Source organism: Punica granatum, chromosome 1, assembly GCF_007655135.1.
Source record: "Punica granatum isolate Tunisia-2019 chromosome 1, ASM765513v2, whole genome shotgun sequence".
Taxonomy (NCBI): domain Eukaryota; kingdom Viridiplantae; phylum Streptophyta; class Magnoliopsida; order Myrtales; family Lythraceae; genus Punica; species Punica granatum.
The window spans coordinates 6,479,309-6,493,687 of NC_045127.1; the positions used below are offsets into that span (position 1 = coordinate 6,479,309).

General features: G+C 41.3%; 3 protein-coding genes across 4 annotated transcripts; all 3 read left to right on the forward strand.

Annotated features, from left to right (window-relative positions):
- The first annotated feature begins 418 nt into the window (after positions 1-418).
- LOC116214249 (RNA-binding protein 38) lies at positions 419-5,552 on the forward strand. 2 transcript variants are annotated; one of them, XM_031549745.1, is made up of 6 exons: positions 419-1,154; positions 1,286-1,409; positions 1,828-1,966; positions 3,623-3,659; positions 3,782-4,055; positions 5,003-5,552. In XM_031549745.1, the coding sequence occupies exons 1-6, from the start codon at positions 960-962 to the stop codon at positions 5,083-5,085; spliced, it is 852 nt and encodes a 283-aa protein (XP_031405605.1). In that variant the 5' UTR covers positions 419-959; the 3' UTR covers positions 5,086-5,552. The 2 variants fall into 2 exon arrangements, with proteins under 2 accessions (XP_031405605.1, XP_031405525.1); XM_031549665.1 differs by having other exon boundaries at positions 420-1,154; positions 3,779-4,055.
- A 3,686-nt stretch (positions 5,553-9,238) lies between these two features.
- LOC116192301 (protein EXORDIUM-like 4) lies at positions 9,239-10,477 on the forward strand. Its single transcript, XM_031520819.1, has one exon. The coding sequence runs from the start codon at positions 9,335-9,337 to the stop codon at positions 10,265-10,267; it is 933 nt and encodes a 310-aa protein (XP_031376679.1). The 5' UTR covers positions 9,239-9,334; the 3' UTR covers positions 10,268-10,477.
- Positions 10,478-10,854: 377 nt separating this feature from the next.
- LOC116192226 (serine/threonine-protein phosphatase 2A activator) lies at positions 10,855-12,492 on the forward strand. The gene has a single exon (XM_031520703.1). The coding sequence runs from the start codon at positions 10,937-10,939 to the stop codon at positions 12,125-12,127; it is 1,191 nt and encodes a 396-aa protein (XP_031376563.1). The 5' UTR covers positions 10,855-10,936; the 3' UTR covers positions 12,128-12,492.
- The last annotated feature ends 1,887 nt before the right edge of the window (positions 12,493-14,379 follow it).

A 14,379-nucleotide genomic window follows, 5' to 3' on the forward strand; every position in this document is an offset into this window, starting at 1 on the left:
ATTCCATTCACTATCAACGATTTATTAATTGTGTCATATCTCGCTCTTAATTTACGACATTATTTTTGATATACTTAAAGTATCTAATGATAACCAACTTGGATTCGTTCAAGTAATTCGGCGCTTATTCGATTGTTCCATTTAAGTAAGGTCTCAGATTCGAATCTTGTTGATGGAAAAAATTCACTCTTGGAGAACTTTATCCCTTAGTGGATCGATTCAGTTTAACAAGATTGGTCAGGGCTCATTAGACTTTCAGATATCATGGTTCATACTGAAATATATATATATATATATATATATATAATATAAATAGTAATAATAATGTCGAGCAAAAATAATAATAATAATAATATTTTTTTTGGCAGAGCCAGCCTTCTGCCTCTCATCTCTCCCACCTCCCACTCTCCTCGTAGACAGCAAATAAGCGTTTGCAGCTGTCGGAACTCTGTCTCTCTCTCTCTGTCTCTCTCTCTCTATTCATTCTCTTTTTTATCAAACCAACTTCTTCCAGTCTCTCCAGCTTGTGCTCTCTCCCAAAGGAACCACCATTAACACCTCAACACCATCAAAAGAACTTTGTAAGCAATCAACCCCTTCCACTCTCTCTCTCTCTCTCTCTCTCTCTCTCTCTCTCTCTCTGCAAAAGAAAATCGATGCCCTAAACTGTTCTCTGCGGGGAGAGGGAGAGGCAAGCAAGCTAGCAATGATATAAATGGAGGCAGTAGCTGAGGCCATAACAAAGGAGGTCATCAAGCTCAAGTCCAAGGTATCAATGAGGTGGAAGAGTCGACTCAACGACGCAACTTATCATCAAACCCTACTCCTATAGATCGCCAGATATATACGAAGAGCGCTTCCTTTCCTTCTTCGGCAATCAAATCGAGTACTACATCAAGAGACACGCCCTTTTTTCTTCCTTAGTATTAGATGAGATTGATATAGAGCATATACGAGAGATGATGGCAAGTTATACGCCGCATAATTACCGGTCACAGTTCGGGGACACGACCCTCACAAAAGTGTTTGTTGGGGGGCTCGCGTGGGAGACGCCTACCGTGGAGATGCGCAGGTACTTTGAGCAGTTTGGGGACATCCTCGAGGCCGTTATCATCACCGACAAGGCCACCGGAAAATCCAAAGGCTATGGCTTCGTAGGTTTTCGGCCTTTCTCCTTAGGACAGATCAATATCTAGTGTCTTTTTTTGTCTCTCTCTCCCCGTCTCATTTCTAAATTTTATACTGCATTGATCTTTCGGCTTTCTAATTCCATGTGCAAAAAAAGGTGACTTTCCGCGACCCAGAGTCCGCTAGGAGGGCTTGCATCGAGCGAAACCCGGTTATTGATGGCCGGAAAGCAAACTGTAACATTGCTTCGCAAGGCCGCCCTCGGCGTTCGCCTCCACGAGGTAATAGCTAGATAGTTGTACATTTTATGTCATATGTGGGTTTTGGTATGCCCGAAACGTTTGTGCTCACAGTGGTATCGGCTTTGCTGGTCTCATATCGATAATCAAAATGCATTATACCACTGCTACGTACATAATCTAATTTCTTAACTAACAATGAATGCTTCAGATGATATATTCCAAATGTTGGTGCATAGCATTTTCTTCTTCATTTTTCTGATCTACTCACTTACTTTATTAGCAAATGCGAAACATACATATATATTATGTATATATAAAAACATGTAGAATGCATTTTGCTTCATAATACTACATGTCGTATGCTATATATATATTATATATAAAAACTAATGTGTGTTAATTCAGAATAATTTTGAGTATGTGTGGTTGATATCAAAATGTTATTGATCATGTATAGGACGGAGCCAAGGTGGAAGTAGTCCATATCAAGGAGGAGCGGGAGGCTCTCCAGCAGCGCCACCGTATGGCGGAGGGCCGCCACAGTCACTGGCTACGACAGCGCCGCATCCTCCAGCGATCATGTACCCGCCTTACGGGTCAGTATCAAGGCGCTACCTTTAATCTCCACATAAAAATTTTGTCCCATTTTTTCTTTCATTGTTGTCCAGTTATAAACAAGAACATATATGGTCCACTATATATTATCCCGACTGCCCAGAGACTGTGTGTTACCAATTCCAATGTCAAAATTGTATATTCCAAAAATATACTATAAAATAAAAATGAAGAGAAAAATTATATATAATGTATTGTATTTGGGGTGTGAGTGAGTGTCTGGGTGTGTCAGCCTTGGAATAATAAAGTCGTATGGTTGACTGAGTAATGGGCAGCTATGTGTATAATGGCTCTCTTCAATATCTCTGCCTCCTTATAAAGTTCTTGCATGTGCTCTCAGGACAGTGGCTCTGCCAACTGGGGACCCCATCCCCGCCTTATTTCTCTGCTCTTTCTTCTTTTTAATAAATCCATATCCACATATATCTTGTATATATGTTCTTAGAACCCCTCATGGCACATGCAACAAGCAATGTAGGTTAGGGTCGACCAATCGTTGGATCGAAAACAGTCGTAACGATCCAGGATTTCTGTGTGAAATGACCCCGAGAAGCGGTTCGAGGGGGTTGTATGTGTGTTTTATAATGTCCGTATAGTTAGGGAAACATAGCAATATACATATATATTGTGTGAGAGAATATTCCCTATTAGACCACATGCCCGGTCTGTATGATCGGGCTAACCTATCTCGTGACCTTACAGGGTGTTTACATGAACCATAGAGAATCAATTAGCGAATCTCGAAAACCCCTAATTATGATGAGAAAAAAAGAAGTTGTCTGAGAGAGAAAGAACATGCATGAAACTGGGTAACTGAATGGTCGAAATCTGATCGCAAATACCTAACAGGAGAAAGGGTAAAAATGTTATGAGAGGGAGAGAGGTCATGGGAGTATAGTAAATAGTACTTACCTGCTGCCTGCTCCACTCTCTATAATCTGCTGCTGTCCCCATGTGGTCTCCATTTTTCCCTTCTCATGTGGTCCTCCTCCTCCTGCATGCATGCTGCAACCCCTAGAGAATGACTTGCTATAGAGATCAATCGGGAGAAGAAAACTTCACAAACATACATACATATAACGCGGGTTATATATATCTGTATGTGGGGGTTTGGGTTTGTACGTATATGTTCAAGTTAAGAGCTAGACTTATCGGTCAGTTCTTTCAAAAGTTTGAATAATCTTGAAGGCGTAGTTAATATTCATGTGCATATTGCTTGCTGATATTACGTCTATGTGGAAAATGAGCAGTTCGGGCACGGGAGGGGACAGTACGATCATCAATTATTAAAAGATTTCGTGTCTGTGAATTGGCCGCCGTGTAAAACGAAGAACTCGTCATCACTAGCTAGCTAGCTGTGTGTGCTCTAAATGCAATGTGGAGGGTTAGATATATATATAGTTTCTGCATATCATGTACATTGTCCGATCGAGGAACTACCAACTGGCCACCTCTAGTTATAACTTAATAGTTTTATATATATAGAGTCCGATTCCATGGTATCTAACCTAGTTAATTTCAAACTTGACCCCTTGTAAAGATATATGGCACGGACATATGTAGTTTCAGAATATACATATCATTTTAGCTATTTAATGTGAAACCGACTCATGTGTACATTGTTGTCATCTCTTCAGGTACCAGACCTACGCTCCCGACTACGGGTACCCCCAAGTAAGCCTCTTGTTCTATAGCGTGATCCTATTAACACATATATATGACTTTACATTAGATTTACGTGCATAATTTTCCTTCTCCTAATGAGTGACATTATTCATGGGATGGGATCTTAGCAGGCACTTTACAACCCGCTTCAACAGCCACAATACTACCACCAGCAAATGTACGGACCGTCGCCGCCGTCGCCGTCATCACCATACTACTACGGAGCATATTCACTGCAAGGGCACAGCCCCAGGGGAACATATCCCATGCACCCGGCCCACCGTATGCCTGGTCCTCCTTACCTCTACTATCCTACGCCGCCTGCAATGGAGGGCGCATTCTCCTCTTATCCTACGCCCCTTTCCCCTCAACCCCCACTCCTCAGGCATCCCTTCTCTCCCTCAGGTAAATAATAAACAAATAAATAATTAAAACTTCTAATTATTACTGGTCCTAATTTAGATGCATTTTATTTATGAAAAAAGGGGTAAATATGGAAGTATATATATTGTGATTTTTTTTTCTAGTCTATAAGTCTAGTACAAGGTAATTATAAAAACCTAATAAGTGGATATATGTAATCATATCACGAGAATTAAATCTGAAGTGTTTGGACTAACAGGGGAGCGAGCGTATGCTACCGTATTATACCTTCTTCTTTTTTTTCACTTTTTGTGATTTTTTATAAGTATTGGAGGACAAGTGGACAACCAGAACAGGCCATGTGGGAATGAGCTGTCTAGTGCCGTGGGGATATTGATCTGACCCATAAATAATGGGTCGAAATTAAATTATTGGACATTGCATGACAGAGTGGCAAAAGATGGGGAAATAGAAACTTTATGTTTATAAAACATTTTGAAAAAAGGTGAAATATTTGGGTTGTATATATTATAAATATTTTCATATATTCGGAACAAGAAAATGCTGGTTGGGGGTCTATCTTTATGATCACTGATGATCAGTGCAGTCAATTATAAGTGGTCATATGAATGTGTCGACAGAGGCCCCCACGTCTCGTTTTAGCTGCTGTCTTTTGTTGGTCCATACACTAATCAAGTTCAGATCACTCATAACTCATTAACCTGATCCGGATGTCCTATAATCTTTTAGGATCCAAGAATACGAATGAATTGTGCCAATAATCCCAATATAGTATAAGTTTTTCCATGTGATGTCTTGTTCCTTGAATATGTCGGCATTTGTTTCATGGTTTCATCTGTCCATCGGTCATGTCGAGGTGTCCCGACATTTCCGCTTTGCAGCTGATGCATTTATTCTTCGTGTTGGGGCAAAACTACATTTCATTAGTTCTGATATATGGCATATATGTATGCAATGTCTGAGAACAGATTCACAGAGGACTCCACAGCCAGCAACTTCCTCGGAGACAGAGACTGGAATTGCCACTTCTGAAGGCCCAAACAATACCTAAGACACTGCCCTCGGGGAAGAAAAGAAATGGAAAGCACAAAAGCCAATTGCAGAAAGGTCCCTCATCTTTCTCAATATTCTTCAGATTACCCCAACCATGTACACATTTTTTCTTCTGGGTCCAGTGGAGAGGCATATGTACCGTACGTGTTTCCATCGTTCGAGATCTGGCAAGAGGGGACCAGCTGAACATGAACTGATCAATCACCGGATTTTTTTTTCTTTTTTGCCCATTGATCACTTTTTTCCCTTCATTTTCCGAGAAAATAATTATTCCATTATTTTTTGACATAAAAAAAGTTTATATATATATATATTAGGCTGTCATTATTCATATTTGTGACTCTACCTGATGATGCTTAACCATTTTCTTTTCACAGTTTTACATATGCTTAGAAAAAAAGACCAAAAAAAAATTCATATTATTTATTCATAATGTTTTTGCCCTGGACTTTACCTTCACCTTCATAATTATGTTGTTTTACGTTTAAGTCGATGCCAAGAACAGTGTCGTGTGAAGACATATGTAATGTACCAACTGAAATAATCAATCTTCAAAACATTCGCAAGAATGTCGGTATATGGTGCACCTTCCGATGTTATAAGCTCCTGTATAAAAACTCTTCTCTTTTTTTTTTTGGGGGTGAACAGGACTTCCTCCATTACTGTATGAACTCATGTGTCCAAATGTCTCGAACAATAGGTCGATGAAGGCCAATGTCTCGTGTCTGGTCAATATTATAGAACGTCAAAGTGAAAGTGAAACTTTTCAAACTCTGGGCCTAACTTCATTTAGTTATATTCTTTATTTAAAAGATGCAGCATAAAAAGGCCCAAATCATGTCGGCCCAAAAACTGGACAGACCTCGGTTTGACATCCTGGTATCTCGGTGAAGTTGAACAATGGAAAATTCTACGATGCAAAGAATGGTGTAATTAAGTATTTTATTAAAAGTTGAAGTAAAATTTCCTCGAAAATAACGTAATTTATAAAATATAAGTAAAAAAATTTCGAAATCCAGATAATTTACTTCAAGTATTAAGTATTTTTAATACAAATTTAAATAACTTAACTAATTTCTTTAGTTACGTGAAATTTACTTAATACTGAACTAATTTAATTTATTTATGTACAGAATTTTTTACATTTCCATGAACAACTCATAGATGGCATATTTATCGAGAATTTGATATTATGTTTATGAAATAGGCCGATTAACTCTCCCCTCCAACAGGCGAAACAATGACATGACATAACCTGGCAATGCCACGCTAAGTCAGTTCCCGTGCCTCTCAAAATGCATGGGGGTATCTGTGTCATTTTTTTTTTCTGAATTATGAAATTGATTCTTACTTCAGTCATCCAGGACGCATGCCTCTCGAAGTGCATAGAAGTATTTGTATTGATTTTACTGAATCATGAAGTCGATTCTTAATTCAGTCGTCCATGATGCGTGCATGCCTCTCAAAATGCATGGGATTATTGGGAGTATCATCTGTATCATTTTTACTGAATTATGAAATCAATAACCCCACTTTTTTTTTTATCTGAATAATCAGTAACGTCACTTTTTTTTTCACTTAATAAAAAGCTAGGAGGGAGAGACCAGCGTAGCAATCTCCCTCTGGAGACCAGAGGGGCTCCGCAGCCGCAATAAAATGTTTCATTCGCCCGAATGAGTAAATGGCTTGGTGAGACATAGCTCACCTAGGTTATCATGATCCCACCAAATCGCACAGTAAACCAGAACAGCTCCCATAAGATAGAGGATAATGGTCTACTAACGCAAACGCCTTCATGTTTAAGTCGAGTTTCGACCCCTTAATCTCCCCTTTGGAAGACGAAATCCGCTACCAATTGGGCTAACACCTTGGTGGTCAGTAACCCCACTTATGAGAATGGAGTATGAAACCTAAAGGTAATCTGAAACCTAAATTCACCGGCAGTTAATTAGCAAATAAAAATGCATGATAGTAATTAGCCCTCAAAGATTACTCATCAGTTCTCTTAAATTTCTTCATTCGATCATATTAAATCAGACTAATTCATATTGGGGTAGCAATTTGGCCGTGCCTGTGAGGTTTTCTAAGTGAGTTAAAAATACAACCTTTTGCACTGCAACTAAAGTTCGATCACTCAATTGAAACACATTTTCATGGGGTCTGAGATCTCACATCTCTTCTCTAATATTTAAGCATGGGAGTTTTACTAATTGCTGTAAATTTTTTTTCTGATTATAAGAGAGGCCAAAAGTCTAGTATAATAAAAGAGAAATTCTAAATAACTAATAAGAGGCGTGAGTAGTCCCACTAAATATAGTATCTGCAACCTCTAAGTCAACAGGCGAGGACGTGTATCATTGCACTATATCCTATTTAATATTAATTGTTGTAATTTTATTTCTCACGTCATTCATAATTTAGAGGGAATTCGAACTGGTTAATAGAATTTTCTTGTATATTAAGTTGATCATCTTGACTTAGAAAACGTTGACGAGTAGTCCGCATTAAGTATAAATTGAGGGATTATTATATTTTTTTTTGTTATAAAGGAGGTCAATGAACCTAATACATTAAATGGGATTATTAGATTCATTTATCTAGTTCAATCATTAACAACGACATGCTTTCTATATGTGGAGTTCTTATAATAAACTAATATATTTTTATTTAGCTTAATAAAGAAAAGATTATTCTCAATATGTTCACCTTGAAGACCATCTGAACGATTCAATTCATCCATCAACTTGTTAGCTTTTCATTGAAAAAAATAAAAAGTAAGAAACTTGTCAGCTTACTAATTATCTCTATTTTTTTTTTACCTCAAACGGATTTGATTTAGTGATAAGGATTAACTTAAGTATCCACCCAATCTCAGATTCAAATCCCTCGGAGCCACTAAAGATTAGTGGTAAGGAGGAGCCTTTGACGTGATCATCCGTTTTGTGCATTGCCGGGGGTTCACGAAGTCACGGGTATTAATTGGGCGAAGTCTGATCATTCCGGGTGAGAAAAAAAATAGATATATATATATATATATCTATTTTTTTTCTGAATATCTCTAGAAAATGTTAGTTCATGCTGCATCATATCTATACTTCTATATGATATTTCCACAGCACTTCTTGGGCTAGAGGGTGATTTTCTTTTCCGATCATAAATGAGATTCATCGATTTAGTATAAAAATATCAAATAAAACGAAATAAAAAGACACATAATGTTTTTTTTTATAAGAATTGAAGTCAGTACTTATTGATTCTAAATCGGTTTCTTATGTATTTTACTAAGACTCTCTCCTCATCCTAGAGGCAACTTCACTTAATTAAATGCGCAGCAATTTATATATGATCGAATGAATGAATGATCTGATGGCCGATGCCTAGAAAATTATATAATATATGGGAAACTGGTAACATATAATCCGGTTCTTGTTTCTCCGGTTGGCGCCTCCCTCAGTCTGTGTTCGGCCGGATTCGGAGGAGGTGTTGTATGCAACGGTGATATCATGTGGCAATGGTTGTAATTTTGATTTTTAATATGTAAACAAAAATAGAAAAAATCTATTGTTGACAAGAATAATTCATTATTAGTAAAAATAATAATTTTTATGTGTATTATGACATAATCTTACGTGATATTACCGTTGCATATAAGAATTTCTTTCGGATTCGACCACGACAACTACCAACATAAAAAAAAAAAAGAAAAAAAATTACATATAAACCACGAATATAATGCAGTTAGTAAATTTTGTTTCACACATACGAAAACTTTACGTCATAATATATGAATTCGAAACTTACGAAAGTATCTTTTTATCAATTCAAATTTACATCTGATCAGCAAAACCAACCTTAACTATAATATCGGCTTTTGTGATGAAATGGATCCTCGTTACCCGTCTGAAAAAAAAAAAAAAAACCCTCCTCTAAATGATACTTTCGTTAATATATAGATATATATCTATCTATATATATATATATATTATATACGTCTTACGTATGCACGCGTCTTCTTCCCTCTTGAGATTGATCGTTGCTTCAAACATGGCGGTCACTCCTTCTCTTCAGCAAGATGTCATCTCTTCCATCCTCGCTCCATTCCACCTCCTGTATAAGTACTTTCCCCTCCATTCCCTCCTCTTCCACTCACTCTCCACCATATTCCATCGTCTCAGCTCACCATTCCTCACAAGAGCCAATCAAACTCTTCCCTTCTTCCCCACCGCTTGTCTCAGCATTTTCCAGTCATGCCGGCCAAGCCACCACTCGTTTTCCATTTCTTTCTCCTCTTCGTCCTCCTCCATTACCCCGCTCCATGCCTTTCCATCCCGAGGATCCTCTCCCTGGTCCCACAGAAGCCCCTCGTGCTCACCGACCACAAGGGCGCCGTCCTCTCCGGCAACATCACCGTCAACGTCCTCTGGTACGGCCGGTTCTCCCCCCACCAGCACAATGTTGTCTCCGACTTCTTCCGTTCCCTTAGCCCATCCAAGCCCAGCCCGCAGAACACTGCCTCCTCTTGGTGGAGCATCACCGGTGGCTACCGTAGCGGCCGCAGGACGATCACCCTTGGGAAGCAGACCGTCGACCAGAGCTACTCCCTCGGCAAGTCGTTGACGAACAAAAACCTGGAGGCCCTCGCCTCCAAGGTCACCTCGGGAGGCTCCAGCAATGCGGTCAGCTTTGTGTTGACTTCCTCCGACGTGAGCGTCGAGGGGTTCTGCATGTCCCGGTGCGGGAGCCACGGGGCAGTGTCGGCTGGACGTCGTGATAATAAGGTCGCGTACGCGTGGGTTGGGAACTCCATCAGGCAGTGCCCGGGCCAGTGCGCATGGCCATTCCACAAGCCCATCTACGGCCCACAGATGCCTCCACTGGTTCCCCCCAGCGGAGATGTTGGAGCCGATGGTATGGTCATCAACATTGCCACTGTCCTAGCTGGGGCTGTCACGAACCCGTTCGATGGTGGGTACTACCAAGGTCACGCCGATGCATCGCTCGAGGCCGTGAGTGCGTGCACAGGGATATTCGGGAAGGGTGCATTCCCGGGCTATCCAGGCAACGTCTTGAAGGACAAGGCGACCGGGGCGAGCTACAATGCGGTCGGGGTGAACCGGAGGAAGTTTCTGCTGCCCGCCATGTGGGATCCCAAAACGAAGTCATGCAAGGCCCTAGTGTGACCTACAAGACATATACGTGGGATTTATTATCTATTTTCCTGTGTTATGGCCCTTTACGTTTTCTCTTCGGGGATTTGTGTCTGTCCGATGGATCCGGTTTTTGGTTTATCCCTTGTTCAATTTTAAATAAAGCAGTCCGAGGTAGGAAATAATTGACTCTTTCATCTAATAAGTTTGTTCCACGGATGTTAGGAAAATAGATGTGTCCAAGTTTTGTCAATGTCTTCAAAGATTCAATTCAACAACGATGCCCCCCCACCCCGCCCCCCCCCCCCCCCCCCCCCCCCCCCCCCCCCCCGGGCCGCGATGATTAAATCGATATTCCACCGTCATGTTTAAAGAAAGACATGGTTCCTGATGGACTTTCAAACTTTGGACCCTGAAAGATCAAATGGGCCGACATTGGGCTTCCGGGAAGATTTGGGCCTTTGAGAGGCCGTTCTTCCCTTAGCTCGGAAGACTCGCTGACTCCTGTGATGAACCATCCAACGGTTTATATCGCTTACCAGAAAATGACGAATCCATCCAACAGTTGAATTCCATCCATCAAATCAAACTGCTAGGCAAATCACAGCCGTCGATTTGTACTTCTTCTCCCTCGCTTCGGATTTCCGTCATTGAACCTTCTCTTCGTCTCCTTCGTTCTTCCATTTCCAGAGCTGTTCATCAATGGAGTCCGAAGACCACGGCCACTCTCCCAAGTCCCCTCGCACCCCAACCTCCGCCGACGACTGCACCGACTCCTCCGGTGTCGCCCACTCACATGGTACCTGCGCCAAGTGTGGCGGTCCCACCGCCTACCCGTCCGCGCCGCAGGGCTTCCCCGGCATCTCCCCGCCGCCGACCTACCGCCCCATCCGTGCCCCGGCCATCAACCTCTCCTCGGAGTCACTCCAATCCCAGCAACAGGCCATCATGCTCGCGCCCGTCCCTCAGCCCCAGAAAGTAACCCTAGTCTCCCCACCCTACGATTTCCAGGTTCCCTCCAAACGGATCCACTCCCCCGACGACATCAAGAGGTTCCACTCCTCAGAGTCGGCCAAGAACTTCCTCGGCTTCGTGGCGGCTCTCTCCGAGTCAATCCGCGGCCACAAGATCTCCGACACTTGTCACCAGTCCCGGGCAGTTAACTCAATCGTCGCTATCCTTGAAACCCTGATCCGCTGGGTCGATGAGATCCCTCCGGCTCCTCAGTCAGCTAGGTACGGTAATGTAGCCTATCGTACTTTTCACGAGCGTTTGCTCGAACAGAGTGAGCCCTTAATGCTTACATTTTTACCCAACGAGCTCAAGTCTTCGACTATCGAGATCGTCCCTTATTTCACGGATAGTTTCGGGAATTCTAGCCGAATCGATTTCGGCACTGGTCACGAGACCAATTTTGCTGCGTGGCTGTATTGCTTAGCTAGGATGGGGATCATTAAGGAAGAGGATTACCAAGCTGTGGTAGCTCGGGTTTTCGTTAGGTACCTGGAATTGATGAGGAAGCTGCAATTGGTCTACTGTCTAGAGCCTGCTGGGTCTCATGGGGTTTGGGGCCTGGATGATTACCATTTCTTTCCGTTCATCTTCGGGTCGGCGCAGTTGATCGATCACAAGTACATGAAGCCGAAATCGATTCACAATGAGGACATATTGGAGAACTTCTCCAATGAGTACATGTACCTTTCTTGCATCGCATTTATTAAGAAGGTGAAGAAGGGCCTGTTTGCGGAGCATTCGCCCCTGTTGGATGATATCAGCGGGGTGCCTAATTGGAAGAAGGTAAATAGTGGGTTGCTGAAGATGTACAAGGCTGAGGTGTTGGAGAAAGTCCCGATAATGCAACATTTCCTGTTCGGTTGGCTCATTAAATGGTAGTGTGTGTTTCTTTCCCTTTCTGTTAACAAAATCTAGCATTTTGAAGGCTCCTGAACATGTCCCTGCCATTGGAGTAGTTATGCTGAATACGTAGATATGCTAGTCTATCTCGCCCAAAATGCTGTCATTGAGAGCCATTCTAGTGAGAGTTGATAGAGGCAGATTTATTGAAATCTAAGAGAGCATCCTATCAAATCCTATGTGTTGGTATTGCATTGTAAATGATATTGTGTATGAGTTTGATTCTACCAATCGGGTTATGAGTAGTTGACAACTGACATTCCTCACCAATCGGTTGCTGTGTTCTAGAAGGACAGATAAATACTTTTACCTAATTTTTATATGTTGTAGTGAGTGGATAATTCCCTGCTCCTCGATGATTTAGGATGTTCCTTGTTTTAGCTCTAATTTTCGGTTGTGGGTCTGCTCTGCCAAACATGCTGTGATGTTCATGAATGTAGGGCACTCCCTCTTTGAATTGAGTAATTTAGAGCCATTACCGTAATACTGCCTCACTGTTGGAGGCGTTTGCATTAGATTGCTGGAAGGTGGCAAATTGCTAATATGCTTGCAGTCAAGTGTCTGCATTTCATGTCTAGACGATGACTTTTAAACAACCTCCTAGTCTGTCCCAGGGTTTTCGTTGCTGATTATGAACATTAGTGGGTTTGTATTATTAGAGCCTATGTCCCTAATATAGTGCGGTTTTGGACAGATGCTTGCGTGATTTAGAAATTATGACAAGCTACCCGTGCAGCTATGCTCTTTGGGGGAGGTCTACACTAATAATGATTGGATGTTTCATAGATATCTGGGGGGGGGATACGGAAGGCAATGTATCTATATCTGAAATACTTTTACAGCATGGATTGATACTTAATGCACCTTTTTGTTTTGCTTTCATGGAGTAGAAAGTTGGACGAGAAACCGTTCTCGGAGTGATGGAGTCGACATTCAGATTCGAACCTTGATAATCCGGGAAGCATAGCTCCTGGCAGTGCACATTGATTGAGACGCTTATTAAGTTTTTTTCTCCCTGCTACCTTGTCCGAGGAAATGCTGTGTCCAGTCACAGCCCTTCTAATGACATATGGTAAACTAGCTGAAGGTTTAGCCTTTAGTTCGGGTGATTTTGAACATTAGACCAGAAGAGAGCATGTGTATAGAAGTACTCAAAAGGTTCTCCATAATCACGTGCATGTTTCACACCAAAATTGCTCGAGACATTCTCAATGACCTGCCGCATCCTTGATGTTTGCTGCTGGAGAGTTCGACACTTCTCATGGCATTCCAATGTTTCATGACCCTTGGCCATGTGGTCTCGGTTATGTCGTGACTACGTATGGGGGCATATTAGTATAAGTATATAATCCTTACGCATGCGACTGCCAATTCTTCTCTTAGGCTCTACCACCTACTTTCTTCCCTGTGTGTTTGCCTAGTGATTGATGACATGTCTTTTTAGAAGGTTGGTGAGGCGAGATAGTCAGATGGCGAAGGTCCGTATGCGATGCGTCAGTTCTTGCACCGGATCATGCCTAATTCCCGGCTTTTTTGCTTGTAGGATTCGTCCCTAGGAAAGCTTTTCAAAATTCAAGTTATTTTTGGGTCCCTGGTGGGACGACTGGTTCATAGTGCCATTATGGTGTCTCTGTTATAATTGAGATAAAAGATCACAAAATTTCTTTCTTCTTATTCACTTTACTTTCCCCTAGGGGCGTTTGGGTTCGAGTATTTCATTTTTTTCACGATACTCAGACCTACTCTGTAAGTGATATATTTTAAGATTTTGCAATTGGATCTTACCTTGTTGAATTTTGAAATTGGAACCTACCCGGAACTTGTATTATATCATGGGTTTTGAATAACATCTTGAAACTTGTAAAAAAAAATCACACTAAATAAAATAAAAAATATGTCATTCATATTCAGTAATCACGTAAAATAAAATATCGATATAGATTTAGATCAATCCATAATACGTCGCGAATCGAGCAGATAGCGAACAACGGTTACGTTTGGAGAGCTCAAATTAGAAATCGAGAAGCAGAAGGAGAAAGGGAGAAATTGAGTTCAGAATAGGTTTAGAGAGCTCACAAAGAGATAAGAAAATGATAGGGTGGGTACTGGTTTGATTAGGTTTGGTTTCAGACTTTTAGTTTAGTAGGTTTTTTTTTTTAATTAGAGAATCTAGGTTCGAATATCGATTCCAATTCTGGTTTTGGGTACCTATATGCAATACGATTCCAATT